The sequence below is a fragment of the Chinchilla lanigera genome, unplaced genomic scaffold, assembly GCF_000276665.1.
Source record: "Chinchilla lanigera isolate Chin_1 unplaced genomic scaffold, ChiLan1.0 scaffold00001, whole genome shotgun sequence".
NCBI lineage: Eukaryota > Metazoa > Chordata > Mammalia > Rodentia > Chinchillidae > Chinchilla > Chinchilla lanigera.
The window spans coordinates 3,276,477-3,296,705 of record NW_004955402.1 but is presented as its reverse complement, the minus strand read 5'-3'; the positions used below and the strand labels follow the sequence as shown (position 1 = coordinate 3,296,705).

Below are 20,229 nucleotides of genomic sequence, written 5' to 3'. Positions count from 1 at the left end.
GAGTTATAGGTGCCACAAATTGATAAGAAGAGATAAATGGACTAAGCGATCAAAACAGCACTCCAGTGTTGACTGCAGGCAAAAGTGGAAAGACACGTAATTCTTGAGGAACATGTGAGCTTTGTGAGCAAGTGAGCTAGGTCATTTGGTTACACATACAGACCCGACAAGAGTCTGTCTTTGTATCAAAGCTTCAAAACTTATACAGAAAACATACATAAGAAAATGTTTCAGACGTTAAAGGAATGTTTTGAAAATACCAAAAGCCCCATACATTAAGAAAAAGATTAGAAACTGTGTTTCCATGTGAAATTTTCCCTAGTGGAAAGGCTATACCAATTAAACTGATATGTCAGATTACAGTGGTGCCTTATGTAAGGTGCAAAAACTTACAAAGCACTATTTTATGGACTGAACATATCAAACCCGCTTCTGCCTTGCAATTTCCTGTCTGCCAGGAACCCGGTGGGAGGCAGGTGAGCTGGCTCAGGGCCTGTGTGGCAGATGCTCACCATGTGGCCAGCCTAGAGGGGCCTCTCCCACTGCTTCCAGGAGTGGCAGTACGCTTGTGCCACGGCGTGTGCCAGCGGGGGCTGCCATCACAAGGTACGCCAGCTGAGGCCTCAACCACAGATGTGGCAGAGGCTGCAGAGCACAGGTCAAGTCTGATCGGGCTCAGGGTCCCGGGTGGGCTTGCTTCCTCTCTTTCACATGGCTGCCTCCTTCCTGTGAAGGAGTCGGGAGAGAGAGGGACTCTCTGGGGTGTCTCCTTAGGACACTAATCAGTAGATCAGGGCCTCACCCGTGTGACCTCATTTACCCTTGTTATTTCCTCGGCACTCCATCTGGGCTTTATATCGTCAACATTTGAATTTGGGGTATGCAGACATGTAGTCCATAACCTGCTCCGTGGGGTTCTTGGAAAGACTGAGTGGGTTTCCACATGCTGGGTGGTTAACGAAGTGCCCGCTCACTGGGAGGAGACATACGTACAGATGTAACCTTTGCATTCCCACTGACAAACGCAAGACCTGCAGCGATGTGTGTAATTATCCTAATTATCCTCACCCCTAAAATAATGCACCTTCTTCTGCGGGGGTCAACTCCTCAAGAATGGTGCACATTTGGGAAGAGACAGCCTCCCTCTGGCCACCCTCTCTGCTCTGGCCGCCCTCTGGCCTCCCTCTGTGCTGTGCCCAGCACCCAGCGATGCCCCAGAACCAACACAGGAACCCACTTTCAGTACAGCGCTGCAGAGCTGCTGGGCATGGGGCTGACTGCATTGTCACCAAGCTACGTGTTCCCCCTGTTCATCACATACGGTGTTCCTTCCCCGAAATGTGCCTTCACTTGTGAATCCTCCACCCACCCATCAGCACAGTGGGGATCCTACAGCCCACGGGCGGGGCGCTCCGGAGATTGTGTGCGCGTTGCCTTTGGATTTGCATGGTAACCACATTCCCGGACCCAGTTCATCACCTCATTCACATCTGCACCAGACCTCACTCTCAAGACCATCCTGAGGTAAACTTGAAAAGTAGAAAATTGCTAAGATAATAACTACTGCATTTTTAAAAACAAAGCGTGTATGAATGTTTTGCATCATTGAAATTCCAGACTATGCTATATCCAGACTCAGAAACTTAAGAAGTTATTTTTATATGATCAATCATTTTACTTTAAGGAATGATAGAGACAGCAGAGTCTTCAGTTGACAGGTCAAGAGAAGATTGTGCTGGAAAATTACCTCAGTAAAAAGAAATAATAATAGTAATAATAATAATACACTAAAGCCCACTGTCCCTTGGACATGGCAATTTTGCAGAGAACTGGGTTTCGTTCCAGGAAAATAACTAAAAAGATGCTGCAGCCATGGTCACTGTTGCCTGTCAGACACCTGGCTTTGTCCCTTCACAGCTTCCCATGATAGAATCACCTCCTGACAAATCACCCTGGAGACCTGGCCAACAGGGGGTACCCAAAAAGAGAAGGGGGTCCCCGGGTTTCTATTAATCTTTTTTTCATAACTCTTTGTCCAAAGATTTTTACAACTCAGTAACCATGGGCCAGATGAGCTCATTTTTTCTTAACTCCTTGCAAATTCTTCAGGTTCGTGTGTCCAGAATAAGCAGTGACACTCGTGGCATCTGTCCTGGAAACAGCTGGCATGACCGGGGAGCTTGGACAGGAGGTCGGATCCCCCTGGGAAGAGCCCCTCTCCTGCTTACCATTGCTAGTCCTGCACATGCTCCCCATTTTCCATGCTTGAAGACAACAACAAACCCCCCAAGAAATCAAGATGACATGGTTTTTAAGGGCGCCGCTGCCTCCTTAACACGTCTCCCACACGTGGTGCAGCCTTCATGAATTAGGCATGAGCCGGTGGATGTGTGTTTGTTGACACAGCCCCGCTGCCAATTCATTAAGGCAGAGCTGGGCGCTGCCACCCCACTCCTGCCCTGCAGCAGTCTGCATCAGGTGGCTTTAATTGCCCGTGTTGGAACCACTGGGAGGCCTTCTCCGTCCCTGCACCTGGTGCAGGAAACAGAGACGTGGCCCTCCCCTCCAGCAGGGTCCCTGGTACCTCTGCCAAGAGCTGTCATTCTCTAAGACTTCCTTGTCACCACAGGGCGGCCCCTCGCAGCCCGTGTGTTGTGGGAAGGGACCCTTCTCAGCTTTCCTGGCACCTGCCAGCAGATGCACACCTGGCATTTAAATGGCACTGGAATGCGTTGTGATTGTTTCCCTCTTTAATGAGCCCACCGGAGGGACATTTCACTTTCTGTCCAATCGCCTGTTTCCCAGGCATTCCCATTTAGACCGCTTGCACGGAGAATCAAAACCTCTGTCATGCCACTGAACTAATCCATCTGCCAGAAGTCTCATAACCAAATCTGCAGGACTCCCAAAGGAGATTTTTGCACCGGTAATTTAAGCTAATGATTTCTAAACATATTTAGTCAGTTTTATGAAGACCTCATTAGAATGTGACTGTTTATTAAAAAATCCATATGAGGTCTCACAGTCATTTAGGAAAATTATTGGTGAGTCATCGTGAAGAGTTCTGATCACAGATGATCGAGTGTTTCCAAGCTAAGAGAAGTGAGGACCAGAGAGAACTGTTAGCCTCTGTGGCATCCAACAGAGGTGGCTTAGGGGAGCCACTGGAAGGTACTTTCAGCGTTATTACCTACCCTAAGAAGCTGACCTAGAATTCATTTCCACGTATTTCTCACTAAAAGACTTTAACTAGACATCCAAGTTCACTTCCAGATTCACATACAAGGAAGATATATCAAGATTCCAAGGGCCCCCATTACTGCAGCAGAGAACATGTTTTTCTGCAGCAGCTTTGAAATCTGAATCAGGAGAAGATACCAGAGAGAGGCAAGGCTGTCCTTTTGTAAGATGTGGAAATACTACTTACTAACAAGAATAATTTTGACAGCATCTACCAGTACAGAATCCTAGTAATGATTTCCTGCATAAAACCCCTCAACAGGTTCCAAGACGTCAAACTCAGGTATGAAAGGAGAGAGTCCAGTTGTTTTATAGACATTGCTGAAATTTTCCTTTCAACTCTCAGGACTGTCCCCTTCCGTAGATCTTTCTACATGAGCTTGATATTTTAAGGCTGACATTTTGTGACTTGAGTAATTAAAACGTTAGTCTTTGATCTGTTTATGCATATTCGACACAATCCCACTTCCATCTTCCATCACCATTTCAACCAGTACATGAAGCTGGAGCAAGCCTTCCCTCCCACCTGGATTGCTAAGGCACACTAATCATCCCCTCCTATGCCCTCCACGACTCCCACAGAGCAAGTCAGGAATTCAGCCTGTCCTTCCTTCCCAGACCCCGCCCCCTGCTGCCTCCCTCTCTCCGCTCAAAGGTGAGCTTCATTGTGTATCCATCCCAGAGCCCTGACAAACCGTGTGGGTTCCATCTGAGTCATGCCATGGCCTTTCCAATCCACCAACTTCCGGTCACCCCGGCATCATGACATCATCCACTGTCTGTCCCACACTGGGAGCCACCAAGCTCCCTGGGGGAAGTGGAGAAGCCACTTTCTAAAGATACCTGCACGCGCTCACTGTGTTGCGGGGACCAAGGGACACCTATGCGCCTGGAAGAGAGAGTTATTTTACAGAGCAGTCACTGCATGTCCGTCAGTCCACTTTGGAAAACAAATCTGCTTTCTTGGAAGGCAAACTACAGTATAGGAAATGCAGGGATGGATACAGTTGCCAAACAGAGTTGTTTAACTAGGAAACATTTCATTGACAGTTCAATTGCCTGGTGATTTTAAAAAATAGGAGACAAAAAGAAAGCACATGCTCTCAGAGTAGTGCCAAGAGGAAACCACAAACCTTTATTCTTCCATCTCACAGAAGGTTTGTTAAGTGTTTCAGATTAAATACTAAGTGCTGTGTTTCTAACTGAAATCCACGAGGCTTTACATAGAACTTCATATCTGAAATACTAACCCCACCGTCCATGGGGGAAGAGCTTTATTCTGACAGTTTCTGCCAGTAAATATACTTGTAAATGCACTTGCGTATGCACACGTGCGTGCAAGAAGATCAGTGTTTAAGGCTGCCCTTTCTCTCCCTCCCAGTGTCCTGTGTGGGTGACCAGACTTGGTCTTTCACAACAGTCACACTCCCTGGACCTGACGCAAGGTCTCTCTCTCCCACACGTGCTGTATGACATGGCATACGTGTATGTGCGCACATGCACTTCTGTGCCACACATCCCTGCCTTGGTTTCCAAAGGGCTCTCCCCTCTGGTGGAAACAGCAGCAGTTCGAGCTCTCCCTGCCTGACCTACATGAGTCTTCACGGTGAATGAAATGAATGGCGTGGACGGAGGGCAGCGGCAGCCTCATACCCTACCCCCACCTCCTGTATCTCTGCTGCTGTCCCTGAGGAAGCCCAAGCCTCTGGAATCCTTGTTTACCTCTCCTGTGGGCCTTCTCTCTGCTGTGTGTGAATAGTTAAAGCACAGCACGGTTGGGCAGTGCTCTAGGGACATTCAGACCGCACACACAGAGGTCCTGTAAGAGCAGGGTGGAGCCGGAAGCTCCCATAACTGGTGTGTGTGCTGCTCCTTTCCCATGATCGATCTGTTCAGATACAAAATGCTTGTGGCTGTGTTGCAGCCGCCTGCAGTCCTCACAGGTGTGCAGCGTAGGAGCCGCAGACCTCACCATGCAGCCGCGGCGTGGAGCAGCCTGCACCGTGCAGCTGTGTGTCGGGACACGCCCTGGTGTGTGCACAGTGGTGACATCATGTAACCCCATTCTCAGAACTGTCCCTGTCGCTAAGCAACACAGGACTCGTAGGTGACCTCTCCACCAGCTTTAGTCCAGAAAATAGAAAAGAGGACCCTTGGAGACCTTCACAGTCCAAGGATAAAGAGACAAGACCCCCTCGGTGACCACACTGCCCGCATATGCCAGGCCATAGGCTTTGCTGACCAAGGCCGCGTGATGGCCTCCGGGAGTCCCAAGGTGGGGGGACACATCCACCACACTTGGTGAGGGAATAGGGGCATGGGAAGGGGCATGACAACAGGACCCGGAAGCTGGAGCACAGCAGCTGTTTCCTGCGAGGGAATCTGTCCGCTGCGCCCTTGGTTTCTACTATGGGAGAACAGCTTGAATTTAAAGTCATCCCTTATTTATCCCGGGTTCATTATGATGTGAGCAGAACTCGCCGGAGCTCTGTTTGATCTGACTGAAATAGACCTATACTTAACCCACCCAATTAACCCTTTTGTATGTAATTCTTGTTAGTTCGGCCTAATCCATTATGTCCCTTTAAAAAAATAAAATAGAAGTCCCCCTTTTCAAATATTGATGAATTACATGCCAGGTTCGGAGGCGGTTCTTGATGTGCTATAACTCATCTGGCGCCCCTGTGCCCGCTACCCCGCCTGTCGCTGCAGCAGCCGGATATTACAGGATCAAAGTGAATCTGCAGGTCTGAATAACAAGTGCTTCTCCCAGCTCACTCCCCAGGCTCCCCGGGATGGTGAGCTGTGTGCAGATCAGCTCCTCACCACTCTTCCATGGAGCCCCGGGACGCCTTACCTGGCACCTACTTCTGTCACCTCTGCCAAGCCACACACTCACTGCTCTGCCACAGTGGCCAGTCTGGAGATCTTGCTTCCATCTGGGGCCGCTGCTTGCCTGTCTGCCATGTGACTGGCCACACCTTGGCTCCTGTTGTCTCACTCTGTCCCCTCTCCCTTGGTCTGCCATGGTCCAGGTGTGCAGCTGGGCGGTCACCTGCCTCCGTGTCCTTGCAGTGTCTAAAAGGACAGGTGGACACGTCGCCTGGGGCCGGTGCATCACAGCAGAGAGCTTTTCCAGCACAGCCAAAGGATCACCGGCACAACCTGCCCAGCCGTGCTCAGCTGTGGCCTCTTGGCCCCTGCCATCGGGCTGATGTGGGACAGTCTCAGCTGCGCTAGCCCTCGTCCTGGCTCTGCTCTGCACAGGAGCAGGGAACATCAGTGTCCCCACTTTGCAAGCGCAGGCACACCCCATCCTGAGCCGTGTGCAGAGATGCAGTAGATGGCGCCCTTGCTTGAACACAGCATCCCTTCCTCTTCCCTGTTTCCTGGACCTGCTCAGGTGGCCTAGACCTGTCCTGCTTGTCCCCAAGGCTTGGGTTACCTGGCCAAGCAAGTCCTGGGGCCACCAAGGAAGATCGGACCAAACAGAGGGCAAAGCAATCTGGGGAGCAATTTCAGGAGTTGGCCTGCAACGTCTTTCAGAGTCACAAAGTGACAACAGTAAAACTACTTTAGTTTCACAGGTAGTCAGCAAATCAACAAGGAAGAGTATGATACAATTAGCTGGAGACCTCAGAATTCTGCACCTCGGAACTTTTTCTGGTGGTGCCTGCCACGTGTATAGGGGCAGAGAGACAAGAGCTAGAGCTGAACCCACTGCCCTGTGTCCCCTGCCCCAGGCTGACAGCGGTGAGGATGTGGAACAGCTGTGCACCCACAGGGGTACAGTCCCTCTGAAGAGCCCTTTGCACCCAGCGAGGAGACAGTGTGTGAATTGCTTCCCTTTGCGTGGATTACTGGCTGCAGACCTTGGGGTCAGGGACTGTGCATCTGGGGACATCATTTGAAGACAGTGGGGCACTGGTGCATCTGAGCAGGGGACTGGCTACGGTAGCCACTGGCAAGTGTGGGCGACACTCAGGTTGGCTGCTGGGGGGCACCAGACATTTTGCTGGAGTTAGTGTAGAGCAGGGCAGTGGGAAGAGAAGAACACAGGTAAGCAATGGGCAGGGAAAGAGCTGCTCCGACCCTGATGCCAGACTCACACCCGTGGCTTTGGGCTGTGTACTGAAAAAGAGCCACCCAGCCCTTACAGTGTAAATCCTATAGACAGGCGAGTCTTTATTCCAGAGTGAGAAAGTGTGTCCATTATCCCCCCAAAGATGGATTCTTTCTTCTGATGTTGGGTAGGAAATCCAAAGTCTACAATGCACTTGGGGCATTTTAACCCATTCAGCTGGCTGAGTCACATACCTAGGACAACTCAGATGATGTGCAGTCAAGAATTAGGCCAGTCAGCTAGGCACGGTGGTACACGCCTGTAACCTCAGCATTGTGGGAGGCCAAGTCAGGAGGATTGCAGGTTCAAGCCCAGACTGAGACCTTGTCTCAAAATAAAAAATAAAAAGAGTGAGGATGTAGCTCAGTGCAAAGGCGCTGGGTTCAGTCCTCAGTACTACAAACGAAAAAAATCAGACAGGTCATACATTGATAGTACTATAGTCTCTCAAGCTTTTGCCTCTGCTTAGCTCCCCCTGGTGGAGATGTCGATCCTTGAATCTTAAGAGTGTCTGTCTACTGGTTTTGAGTCAGTTTTTAAGAGGTAGCATGGACCCACAAAACTTGCATGCAAGGGTAATGATTTTAGGAGTAAGAGCCATTCACCCGATGTAGGACCTAGGTCCTCCTTAAGAAAATGCTGAGCCGAGATGGTCCTGTGAATGGCACAAGGCCCCCGATCTGAACTGCAACCCTGATACAGGGGAAGGCTGACAAGGAGGGGAAGAGGAGGAACGCTGGGGTTACTGTGGCTCTGCTGTGTTTCCATATGAACTACAAGTTTGTGCTTTTCTGGTTCTGTAGAGAACATCGTTGGAAATTTGACGTGGATCGCACGAACCCGTAGATTGCTTTTGGTAACTTGGCTGTTTTAAGAATATGAATTCTGCCAATCGGTAAACATGAGAGGTCTTTTCATGTCCTATCCTTCATTTTCTTTCTTTAGTGCTCTGTAATTTTCATTGTAGAGGTCGTTCACTTCCTTGGTGAAGTTGATTCCTAGGTATTTTTTAGGCTGTTGTGAATGTAAATTTTTTTCCTGATTACTTTCTCAGCTACTTTATCCTTGGTGTATAGAAAAGCTACTGATTTTTTAAGTAGTATTTTGTATCATCTTATTTTGCTGAATTTATCAGAGCTAAAAGGCTTGGTGGAATCTTTAAGATCTTCTAAGTTTAGGAACATATCATCTACAAACAGAGATAATTTATCTTTCTTTTCTACTTGTATCCCTTTTATTTCTTTCTCTTGCCTAATTGCTTTGGCTAAAATTTCAAGGACCATAGTGAATAGAGGTGGTAAAAATAGACATCTTGATCTTGTTACTGATTTGAGGGAAAACACTTTCAGTTTTCCCCATTCAGTATGATGTTGGCTATGGGTTTGTCTTATACAGTGTATGTTTTATTTTGTTGGCGTATAGTTCTTCTATAACTAGTTTCTTCAGAGCTCTTATCATGAAGGAATTTGAATTTTGTCTAAGGTTTCTTCTGCATTAATTGAGATGATAACGTGATTTTTATTCTTGATCCTACTTTCATGGTCTATATTATATCTATTGATGTACATATGTTGAACCATCCTTGCATCTCTGGAATGAAATCATCTTCATCATGGTGTGTGAAATTTTTTACTGTGTTGTTGGATTTGGTTTGCAGGTATTTTGTGAAGGATTTTTGTGTCTATGATCATCAAGAATATTGAAGTAAAGTTTTCTTTTTTGGTTGTGTTACATTTCGGATCTTGACTATCACCCAAAGGCCCATGTGTCAAAGGCTGGTCCCCAGCCTGGGCACTGTTAGGAGCCATGGGCACCTTGAAAGTGATCTTGGGATCCTAACCCTTCCTTTCTCTCTTTCCTTGCTGACCACCACGAGGTGAGTGGTCTTCCTCCACCACACTCCTACCAGGAGGGCCTGGGCTGCCACAGACCCAAAGCCAACATGAATGAACCTTCTGAAAGTGCAAGCCAAAGTAAACCCTTCCTCCTTCTACGTGGGTGATCTCAGGTATTTGTCACGGTGATGGAAAGCTGACTGAGACAAGTCAGATGGACAAAAGCAGAGACTCGTCCAAGTCACCCCATCCCACTGTGACCACAACAATCTGTACTGTCGGGATTTTTAACTGAGCAAGTGTTCTTATTCCTGTAGGATCTCTATAAGAATATTTTGGATACAAAGAACCTGTTCTTTGGAGAAAAAGTTGCAGTTGCTCATGGGCTGAGACAGTGTGTATGAGGAGCTTCCTAGCAGAGGCTCCCCAACAGAGCCACACTCCATGGGCTGGACACTACCATTAATAGAGGCACAGTCATTCTTTCTGGATGTCTCCTTCCCCATCAGAAAAAAAAGTCGGTGCAAACTTGACAACTCAAAACTGATAATCCCCTCTTTTCCCTTCCATCTGTCCCTTGAAAGCTGTGTTTATCGGGGCACACTATAGTGCCCTGCCCTTAAGAGCTAACACTCAGCTCCCCTGTCCCTACGAATCATGGATTTCTCAGCAAAACAAGTCCTGTACCCTGCACACTGCCCCTCTATAGACCAAATCCTGCCCACAGCCTCACAGAGGCACCTGCGGAAATCAACAGCTGTAGACCAAGGCATGGACGTGAAACCTTTCAGACTTCCTACTTGGCATCTCTCCTGGAAGCCAGAACCTCCTAGCAAGGTGCGGGAAAGCGTCATGCGCTGTGAGTTCTACCCGCCTGCTCAGCCCTGCAGCTGGAGTTGGAGTCAGAGCCCAGCAGCCACCCTGCCTGGCCAGCATGGAGCCAGTGACCTTGAGCCAGCTGCTCGGGCTCTCAGACCTGCCTTCCAGTTCTGCATCCGAGCGCAGGAGCAGGGAGGCTGGAGGCCAGCCCCACCCCTGGCATACCCCTTGCCCTCTGCTACGGGAGGCCACAGCTGTGAGGACACGCTGCTCACTGCCTCAGACCCAGAGCAGCGAAGGCTGTGCGTAGGGGTTGCAGTGACCTGGAGAATGAGGATTTGCGACTCTGTGACTGCAACTCTGCTGGACTTCAGTCTCCTCCCCTACCGCACAGGCGCTGTTTCCCCGTTTGTGCTGCGAGCTCACCAGAGCACGCTGACAGGAGAACGGACGTGCCAGCCTCTCCTCCACTGTCCCGTTTCCCAGGAGTGAGGCCTGCGGAAAGGACAAGCACGTGGGTTTCCCTGTTCCCTCCACCGTCGCGAGCCCTGCATGGCGGCCAGTGCTCAGTGCCTCCCAGAAGCCCTGCGTCCCCTCTCCTGACCCTCACTGGGCTCCTTGCCCTCCAGGCTCCTCCAGTGGCCGGGGGTCCAGATCTCAGAATTACCAGTTAAGAGTCGGAATGCACATCTGTGAGCACTTGGGGTGTGCCACACATGGCCGATGCCTCCATCGCCTTGCATCACTGGATTTGGGAACCCAGGGCTTCCCAGACTCATCCACTCTTGGAATTTCTTGGCCACCTCAAAAATTTGGGGGAGAAGGCTGTGCCTACCCCGAAGTTGAGATGTACTTGGCCTAGAATGTGGCCTGGACTTTGGGTTTTGGCTACACATTCCCCTAAAGTCATTCCAGTGTAGAGGCAATTTGGAAAGCCTGGTTGCTCTCAGAACACTCTCGGATGGGAACGGTGACTGTCCCCTCCTGACATGGAGCACCTGAGACGGAGCGACCTCCCTAGCCTCAGATTCGTATCACCGTGGCCTCTAGCCCCACAGGCTTTCATGCCCGCAGTGTGGCCTCAATCCTGCTACCCAGTATTGGCCACAGACCTCAGCATCACCTCGAGCTGGTTCCAAGTGCAAACACTTCTGCCCCACCATTCCAGACCTACTGCGTTAGGAGACTCCCCACGCGAGGAATTCTGATGCCTGTCGAAGTTTAGAACTTTAGACCTGCTGCTCCTGCAGTGTCAAGATGCCCCAACGGTTACGGTGTATGCCGCCAACCTGGGGATGCAGCTCTGGCCCCCAACACTGCTGATCTCACTATGCCTGGGGATCAGCTGGGTGTCTGGTTAGGTGACTCCTGGCACACGCCTGTAATCCCAGCACTCTGCAAGGCTGAAGCCGGAGGATTGCAGATTCTAACCCAGCCTGGGCAACTTAGAGACGTAGCAAGACCCTAAGCTTTGGGAATGTAGTTCAGTGGAAAGGCCCTGGCTTCAGTCTTCTGTCCCAGGAAAAAGGGACTCCAAGAATTGTTTCAGTGAATTGGAAGTCCTAGACTTACACTGCCTTCTCTACGCCTTCACATTAATGCATTTGAAAACCACACCGGCCCCCACCCCCTTTGGAGCAGAGGGCAGGCCACCCTCCCACAGCCCTTGAGTAGTAATGGGCAGGCGGCCCGCAAAGCCACCTGATTAATGGCTGGAGGACTGGGCGCTGAGCACCAAGCTCATTAGACCACCACGCTTGGGGTGCAGGTGCAGAGCCTGGGCTGGAAGATACGCAGGGGCTCAGGCAGCAGGAGACAGGAGCAGGCAGAGTGCGGCCCACCGACATGGCAGCGCCCTGTGTGGGGCTCTACTCCAGGGTGCTCTGACATGCAGAAGTGTCACAGGGGAGGAAGAGGGAAGCATACTTCCTCTTCCCTTTTTTACAAGTGAAATATTAACTTGACACGAGTCCAAGCAGTTTAAAAGGCACTAAAAAGGAACCCAGCTTAGAAGAGATTTCAGGAGGCTGCAAACAGACGTGGCACAGCATTTCAGGAGTCTGGAGGATGCTACAGGGAGAACCAGAACCCAACCAACTGCCTCCTTGGGGTGCCCCAGAGGGAAGCGCCCCACGTTCCACATGCTCCCCCACATCCGGCAGAGCCCTGAGCTCAGAGCAAACCCTGCTGCACCCAGAGGCGCAGGCCACCGCCACGCTGTGCCCCACCTGGTGTCCCTGGCCACCAGCACCACACCTGGCTGCCTTCCATGCTGAGCATGGCGCAGGCAGACCGTGTGGAACTGCCCTTGGCCCAGGCCATCAGGACAGCACATGTCTCAGAGAGAAGCTCCGAGCTCTCAACACATGCAGGGCACTCTTGTTTCCTTTCAGCGCTGTTTATGTGTCCATGTTTGCAGTCCGTAATGAGTACATCCTCGTGGGGAGCTGGGGCACGCGCAGAGCACATCTTCACTCTTTCCGCTTGCCCTCCGCCTCCCTCCACCTCTTGGTCTCCATCCCATTTGCAAAAGATCTGTCTCCTTGTTTCCTATTCTCTTTTACTTTGCTATTTATTTACATTTTAGGTTTCTCAGAAAAGAGAAACTACCTGATATTTAAACTTGTGTGTCTACTTTATTACACTTATCATTGTGGTCTCAAAGTGCATCCATTTTCCTAAAATGACTCAGATTCATCCTTTTTGTAGCAGAGTAGTGCTCTACTGTGTATAAATGCATTTTCTTTACCCATTCTTCTGTTGATGGACACGTAAGCTGCTTCTAAGATTGAGCTACTGTGAGTTGTGCTGCTATAAACATGAGTTTGCATGGATCACTGTAATACGGTGTCTGTAACTCTTCTGGGAAGATGCCTAGAAGGGAAAGAGCTGGGTCAAATGGAACTTCTAACTTTCATTTTTTGAGAAATCTCCATACTGATTTCCATGTGGTTGTACTAGTTTACATTCCCTCCAACAGTGTAGAAGTGCTTTTTTCTTAAACTCCAAGGCATTGGATTTCCCTTCTTGTGCTAATGTTTTGACTTTGTCCCTGGAATTCAGCTCCCTGTGTAACCACTGTGTATGTAGTACTTAGCGCATGCTGGCCGGTTGCTGCGGGGTTTAGAGAATTAAGCAAGACAAAACCCTTGTCTGCTGGCCAGGAATAGGCAGGTTTGGAGCATGATGGGAAGGGCATCATCTTAGCTTCCAAGCGAATTCATTTTTTCAGAGTCAGAGAGTTCATGTCGGTGGAGAAGCGGCATGTGGCGGTGTGAATTTGAGATACCCTCTGAGTTACAGAAAGGCGTCCTAGCTGGGGAAAGCCGGGCGGGGCGGAGGGAACATTCCCAGCAGAAGTTCTTGAGTTGGAGTTGGGATCATGGCCTGTGTTTGCAGATTAGGGGAAACTGCTCATCTGAACATAAAATATAAGTGAACAGAAAGCAATAAAAGATAAGGCTGGGAAGTTGTGGCCAATTTTTCAAAGTTCCTTACATGCCAGCTGAAGAATCTCTGTCTAATTTCACGGACAGTGGCTGGAAATAGGAGATCCCTGGGCAGCAGAAGTAAATGCACAGGGCTTACACTTGCGAGGGTTTTTCTGCTGTGAGCTGTGTCGGATGCTCGTGCAGGCAGACCCTGGCACCTAAACTGAGGTCGTTTGCGGCAGAGGGATGAGAAGTCAGGAACCATGTCTAGCGGTTTCTCGCAGGGTACGTGCCTGGCCTTGGCAGCACTCCCGGGCCTGGGCTTAGAGGGGGAATTGGCTGGGTTTCGTCCCTGAGTGATGGAGGAAATTGTAGTGACGTTGACAAGGAAGCCAGCCAGAGTGGCGAGTGTGAACAAGGAGAGCCCCACAGACATCTGGCCTTGGGGGGCTCGGCAGAACCTTCCAGGGGAAGAGCCCATGGAAGAAGCCAGGTGCTTACACCAGCAGACACAGAGTTACAGAATAAAAATGCATCCCTGGAGGGGTGGGGATAGGAGCTCAGGAGAAGCACAAGAGTCCCGAACAGAACCCACAGAGGCTGCCTGTCCCCGCCCAAGCTCTGCTTCTGGGCTGCCCTCGTCCGAGCCTTTGCTGATACCTGCAAGCACCACATGCAAAAACAACTCTGAGCAGGAGTAATTCTATCGCATTTCTTCTGCCTGAGAAACCCTCGGGTCAGAGGTTGAGATAATGTGCAAAGACTGTGTTCATGTTTTGTCAAGTTTCATTCATTGAATTTTGCTTATATTAAAATAACTGTCATTCTAACTTGGGAAAACCACATGGGTACTTCCTCCTTCAGAAAAAAAAAAAAGAACTTTAATCTTCAGTGTCCATTTTGATTTTCTGCTCCAGTCTCAAAAATGTTCACTCACTTTCTGAAACCAGGAGGAATTTATGATTCAGAGGGGGAAAAATACTGCAAACTTCCTTTTAGAGTTTGTGTTCCCCGGCCATTCCCTGAGGAGAGACGTATAGGAAATGAATCGTTACTGCAGTTGAGATGTCTGTAGCATAATACAATTTGTTAACTTTAGACCATTTTCCTAAATGTCACTTCTCCCATGATTCACATTTTGTTTCTTTCTGGAATTAAACAAAACAGATGATGGAAAAACATAGACCTTGCTCCTGAGTGTATGGTTCACTTTTGGCCTTGTGTGCAAACGTTAACCTGTCACTCATAGTGCCTCCCATCCTTACGGGAACTAAAGGAAAACTAAACCCATCATTTTCCTTTTTTTCCTAAGGTCAAGTGCTGCAAATACTGGCCAGACGATACAGAAATATACAAAGACATTAAGGTTACCCTCATAGAAACAGAACTGCTGGCAGAATATGTGATAAGGACATTTGCTGTGGAAAAGGTAAGTCTGAAAGCTAGAGTGGTTGTGTGCTAACCTCATGAATTTATCCCGGGTAATTTAACGCCGTCCTCCTGAGTGCAGGTGGTCGCTCAAGGTCGCACCTGCCCACTGCGTCTCTAACCGCTCAACGCCACCCTTCCATCCGTCATGCCCATTTCATAACAGTTCATGTTTTTGCAACTAAACCGAAGGATAATGTCCATTCCTTTGTTCCTACCCTGCCTGGTACCGTTCTGCCCACCTCTGTGCGCAGAGCGAGGTCTGTTGCGGTTGACACCTCTTCCAGTCTGACAGCATCCCTCCATGCGGAAGGGCCATGTGCAGGTCCGGGCACTGGCTGAGGATTGCTGTTGAGATGCAGCTCCTAACTCTTCATGGGATCTCTCGCTCCTCCCAGGCTCCCCCAGCCTCCATTCAATACGGATAGATGGTTTTTCAGGCAGACCCAGCGTACCTGGAAAACCAGCGGCCTCTGTCCAGGGACACAGGACAGCCTTGCATGGCCCTGCCCTCTTCATGCTCACTGCCATAGTGACGTCAGCCCTCTGCAGCTGCCGGTGTGGGGTTGGGGACCGCTGTGCTGCAGTTCTTCCGGCCCCCGCCCACGCGCATGGCTGGGGCCCCTCTGCAAAGCACTGTAGGGCATAACAGGGCATTTCCTTATCCCCTCTTTCTGCTGACATAGGGAGGGGCCGGAGGTGAAGCAAACTGCAGTCCATCCCGAGAAGTGTCACAGGTAGGCGCGGGGAAGGAGGAGGTGATGTGGCTGAGAAGCACTTGCAGAGGCTGCGGACTGTGCTACCGAGGGCCCATTCTGTCAGGAGCCGCGCACGGCTGCCGGGTCTCCAAGATGTGTGTGTGTGCCACACACGCTCCTGTAAGGGGAGTCGGTGCCCTTGCAAGACCTGGGCTGGAGGGGATGCCAGGCCCTGGCTCTTGACCTCCCTCTCCACTCTGCGTTCCCAAAGCATTCAGATGCACTTTTTGGATTCATAAGACCAATTTTAGGAAATCCAGGAAATTACAGCAAGTGCTTACTGGCTAATTTATGCTGATGATTAGAACTATGGTTCCTGGTTTGCAAAGCCAAATTTGTCATAGAGTCGCGTTAGTTCATCTTCATCTGTTTCGCATGCTCTTTAGCATTTTTCCCCTTCATCTGCCTTTTTTAATAAGTAGGCAGGAAGCTTGGAGACTTCAAAGAATGTGAGGTTCTGGTTGACTCACTTCTTCAAGTTTTGAACCTCACACTTTGATGTCGGTTTTTTTCCTTCCTAGGCAGGATTGGGGAAAAAACACGTGGAGGGTTTTTGTGTGGCTCTTGGCAAAAGGACTCATGAATAACTGCATTAAAACAGATAGCGATAAAAGACCCTCAGTATTTTTTTCTCAAGCCACTGCTTAAACATGGAGCTCTTTGAACAGTAGTCAGCTCTCTAATAAGCTGGAAATGCATCTCTGTTGCTAGCGGAAGGGTTTGTTTGTTTCTTTGCTCCTTTTTTAACCTCTTACTCTACTCTGCTACATTCCCAGCTGCACAGAAATGTCTAAGAAACACCCAGTTATTTTAGTCATCAGACAACCCATGAGGAGGTGGGAAGGAAGAGCTGTGAACGTGTTTGGGGAATCAAAGTGACATGTTAGTGATTTTCTAGCGGGGCAGCTGGAATCTAGGAAAACAATTAATTGAGCCTCTGTAGAACATTTCTAGCGGGTATGAAACTTTCTCATTAAAATAGAAGGGAAAACATGGTCAGGCGTGTACTCTGAGATCCGTCCAATTCTGGTTCCCTTCTGAGGGCACGTTGTGAGAAGAGACCCACAGGTGGGAACGGACCTCTGCTCCTCTCAGTAAAACAAGCTGCCGGTGGCAATGAGGAGCAGGTGCACTTGTTCTGCCTCTGATGCTCGCCTTGTCTTTCCCCCGTCTAATGTTCTGCATGACACATCGTGCCTGCCACACACAGGCTCCGGCTGTCTGGTGAATCCACCCCGCCGACCTGGGCCTGCCCCTCAATTCTCTCTACCCGCAAGGTGCCCGGGACTCAGACAAACCCTGGAAACAGGATCCCTGTCTCGAAGACAGAGCATGCACGTAGTGACTCAGTCACTCCCCAGATCCTTACAAAACGCCCTCTTTGAATGGAGTACTGTTATATGGCATGGATTCTCCTTCCCATTCAGCTACATGGAAAAATTAAATGCCTGCCACAGATGTGCATAGCATTGATGCTCTTATCATGAAAACTAAAGAAAAATGTCATTAACGTGCCTTTGGGAAGTGTTTGGGCTGTGACTGCTGGTTACAGCTCTGACCTTCTTCTCCAAATATCTTATGAAATGGCCAAAAGAGAAGCTGGCGTCCATGAGCAAGAATGCAAGTTGGATCAGAAGCAACTTCCTTTGTTAACCTTGTCAGTGATGGACATGTTAGAGGATGGGATTCATCCGGGAGCAGGTGTCCTGCATTTTGGAAACACATTTACCTTGCTCAGGAAAATGAGTCTGACATCAGTTGGGAGTGCATCTCATGATGGACAGGGCTCAGGGCCTGGATATGCTGGGTTGAAAGCTACTACAGAAAGCAATGCCCTTTTCCCCCTGTGGAATGGAAAAGTATTTATTGCTGACAAGCTTTCCCAGTTCATGGGATATCCCCCTCCCCTGCCCAAGTCATCATACCTAAAGCCAGAAGATCAACTCTGTGTCTTCTCTTGGAGATTTTGGGGCTGGCCAAATCTTACCACTTCTCAGCAATAAGAAATTTGGCTCCTAACTACAGAGTAGTGTTACTCTGCGATCACTGAGCTTATTTAATAGATGACAGTGTCAATTTACATTGTGAATCCTTGACTGCTTAAATCCTTACTGCTTAAACCCTAGTAACAAATAGCATTTTCATAGAAAAATAAATCTTTTCGTGGGTTATTAAACTAAGACGTATCAGCACATCCATAGCAAATGGGTCTTATCTTAGAATCTACACTCTCCACCTCTTTCCAAGTGCATAAAATTTCTAAATTTGTTCTTTGTTCTTTAAATATGTGTGAACAGTGACTGATGGGTAACACGATAAGGTTAATGTGTGTTTCGCTTTAAGATGGAATCAAAATCCAAAGCCAAGGCCTAACGCAGTGTTTCAGCACTGGTTCTCCAGTAAGAGACGGAGAAAGTGAAATTTAATTGCACGTTTACACACAGCCTTGGCTTCAGGAGCAATTTTTATTTTCAAAACAGGTCTTTACCTTAAAACACAGTCTTAAAATACAGCCTTAGAAAATAAAACTGCTGGGTGTAAGTCTATTTAATTATTCTCAAAGCAAGAGTCAAAATTCCAACATAAGTATAAAGTCCCTGTCCTCTCTGCCTGCCCACTCTCTGCATCCTGGTCTCCCTTAGAATTCCGGCGGAACACCTCTCGTCCCCGTTGTGTGTCCCTGGGACCAGCCTGCTCCCCACAGGCCACTTGGGATGGCCACTCACTGGCTTTGTAGCGCTACAGCCGTCCCAGGTCCTGTGATGCTTGGAGCCCAGTAGCCATAAGATTGTTAGTGCCGGCTGAGTGGGTCATAAATTGACGTGAATTAAAGGGAGAACCCCAACAAACTGTGTTGCCCATGAAGATGAGTTCCCCAACCATATGGTTGGAAAGTGGTCCTTATCCGTTCCTCCTTCCGGCAGACATTTCTGCGCAGGCGCAGTGTGTGCTGTGAGCATGCGCCGCTCAAGGGCCTGGTGCCAAGGGGCCAGGACACAGAAGAGTGCGAGCAGGAGTCCTGCATCTCAGCAGCCAGTTTGAGCAGCTTTTCCTATAGCCTGCTTTTTAGAAGAGGATTTCAAAGAACCAAAGGGATCCCTTCACCTGCAGGAATTGTGTGTGCACGTTAGTGTTTTCCCCGGACATCACCTCCCCTCTCCACCCATCCAGGTCTTCCTGGGGACCAGCTGGGAAGCACTAGCTGCACCAGATCAAAGCCGGACCTCCTCCCCAACCGTGCATTGGTTTCCGGCCCCAGGAACTTTACTACTTAGGCGTGTTGTATGCTCCGGGATTGCTTTTGTTTATCACTTCTTTGCCTTTGTTCCCTCTTGCTGTGGCTGCCCCGGGAACGCAGCGAGGTGTCCATGAAATCCGAGAGATCAGACAGTTTCACTTCACGGGCTGGCCAGATCATGGGGTCCCCTACCATGCCACGGGTCTGCTGGGATTCGTGCGGCAGGTCAAGTCCAAGAGCCCACCCAACGCGGGCCCCCTCGTGGTGCACTGCAGGTGAGCAGCGCGCGGTGGACCTCGGGAGGGCACCCTGGGGAGCTGCACTCGTGGGTGAAGTGGGTGCTCTGGAACCAGATACAGAGGCCTGCCCAGCACAGGGTGATGCCGAGTGCCTGAAATGTCTGTGTTTTGATGGTTAGTTGTGTGACTGCCTCCTTCATGAAAATTTTTAAAAGAGGCAGCACATAGTGGGACGTGGTGGAACACACCTATAATCCCAGCACTCTAGGAGGGGGATTGGGGCAGGCAGTCACAAGTTTAAGTCCAGCCTGGGCAACTTAGCAACTCCACAAGACTCTGTCTCCAGATGAAAACTGAGCCAGTTTTGTATGTTGCATGTAACTTTCCAGAAGAATCCTCTCGGATTAAAACATGATGCAAACTTGAATATAAAAGAAAAACAGCTGGGAAAGTAGCTCAGTGCAAAGGCCCTGGGTTCAATCCCGAGTACCATCACCAAAAAAGGGGAGGTGGAGGGGTCCCTCTTCCCTCACTGACAGAGCCCTCTCTCCATCAGCGCTGGTGCCGGGAGGACCGGCTGCTTCATTGTCATCGACATCATGCTGGACATGGCCGAGCGGGAGGGTGTGGTGGACATCTACAACTGCGTCCGGGAGCTGCGGTCTCGGAGAGTGAACATGGTGCAGACGGAGGTAGGGCCTCCCCCACCCCGGGTCCTCCACCTTGGCCTCAGCACTTTTCCAGAGCTCAGAGCAGCAGAAAGCCTGCCCGCTGTGCCTCTAGGTGCCCCCGGCAGCTGAGTGATATACCTAGCAATCCTGTGTCCTCCCTTCTTTCTGCTTGGTGTTTTCCTGTTAGTAAACAAAAGTAGTTTGCAAGCTCAATTCTGTGACAAGAGCTTTCCAGGTAACACACTCTGTGACTGTGAGCCTAAGCTACCTTACTTTTCTGTGTCAAATGATCCAGTGGAGTCTCCACACTAAGCCTCCTAGCTTTCCGTGCAGTTTCTTTTCATTCCATCTTTTAACATAGCTGGGAACCAGAGTGAGACCGTTCCTGAGGACAGCTAGGCCTCCGCCAAGCGGCTTCAAGCAGTCTCTGTACATTTTATTCTTCTC

General features: G+C 49.6%; 1 protein-coding gene across 1 annotated transcript in view; it reads left to right on the top strand.

Annotated features, from left to right (window-relative positions):
• Ptprm (protein tyrosine phosphatase, receptor type, M) overlaps window positions 1-20,229 on the top strand; it is a gene marked incomplete at its 5' end in the record, with an annotated part of 513,011 nt that overhangs the window by 459,752 nt on the left and 33,030 nt on the right. The window contains 3 exon segments of the mRNA XM_005372618.2: window positions 14,761-14,877; window positions 18,993-19,147; window positions 19,668-19,803. Of these exon segments, the coding sequence (XP_005372675.2) occupies window positions 14,761-14,877; window positions 18,993-19,147; window positions 19,668-19,803 (408 nt within the window).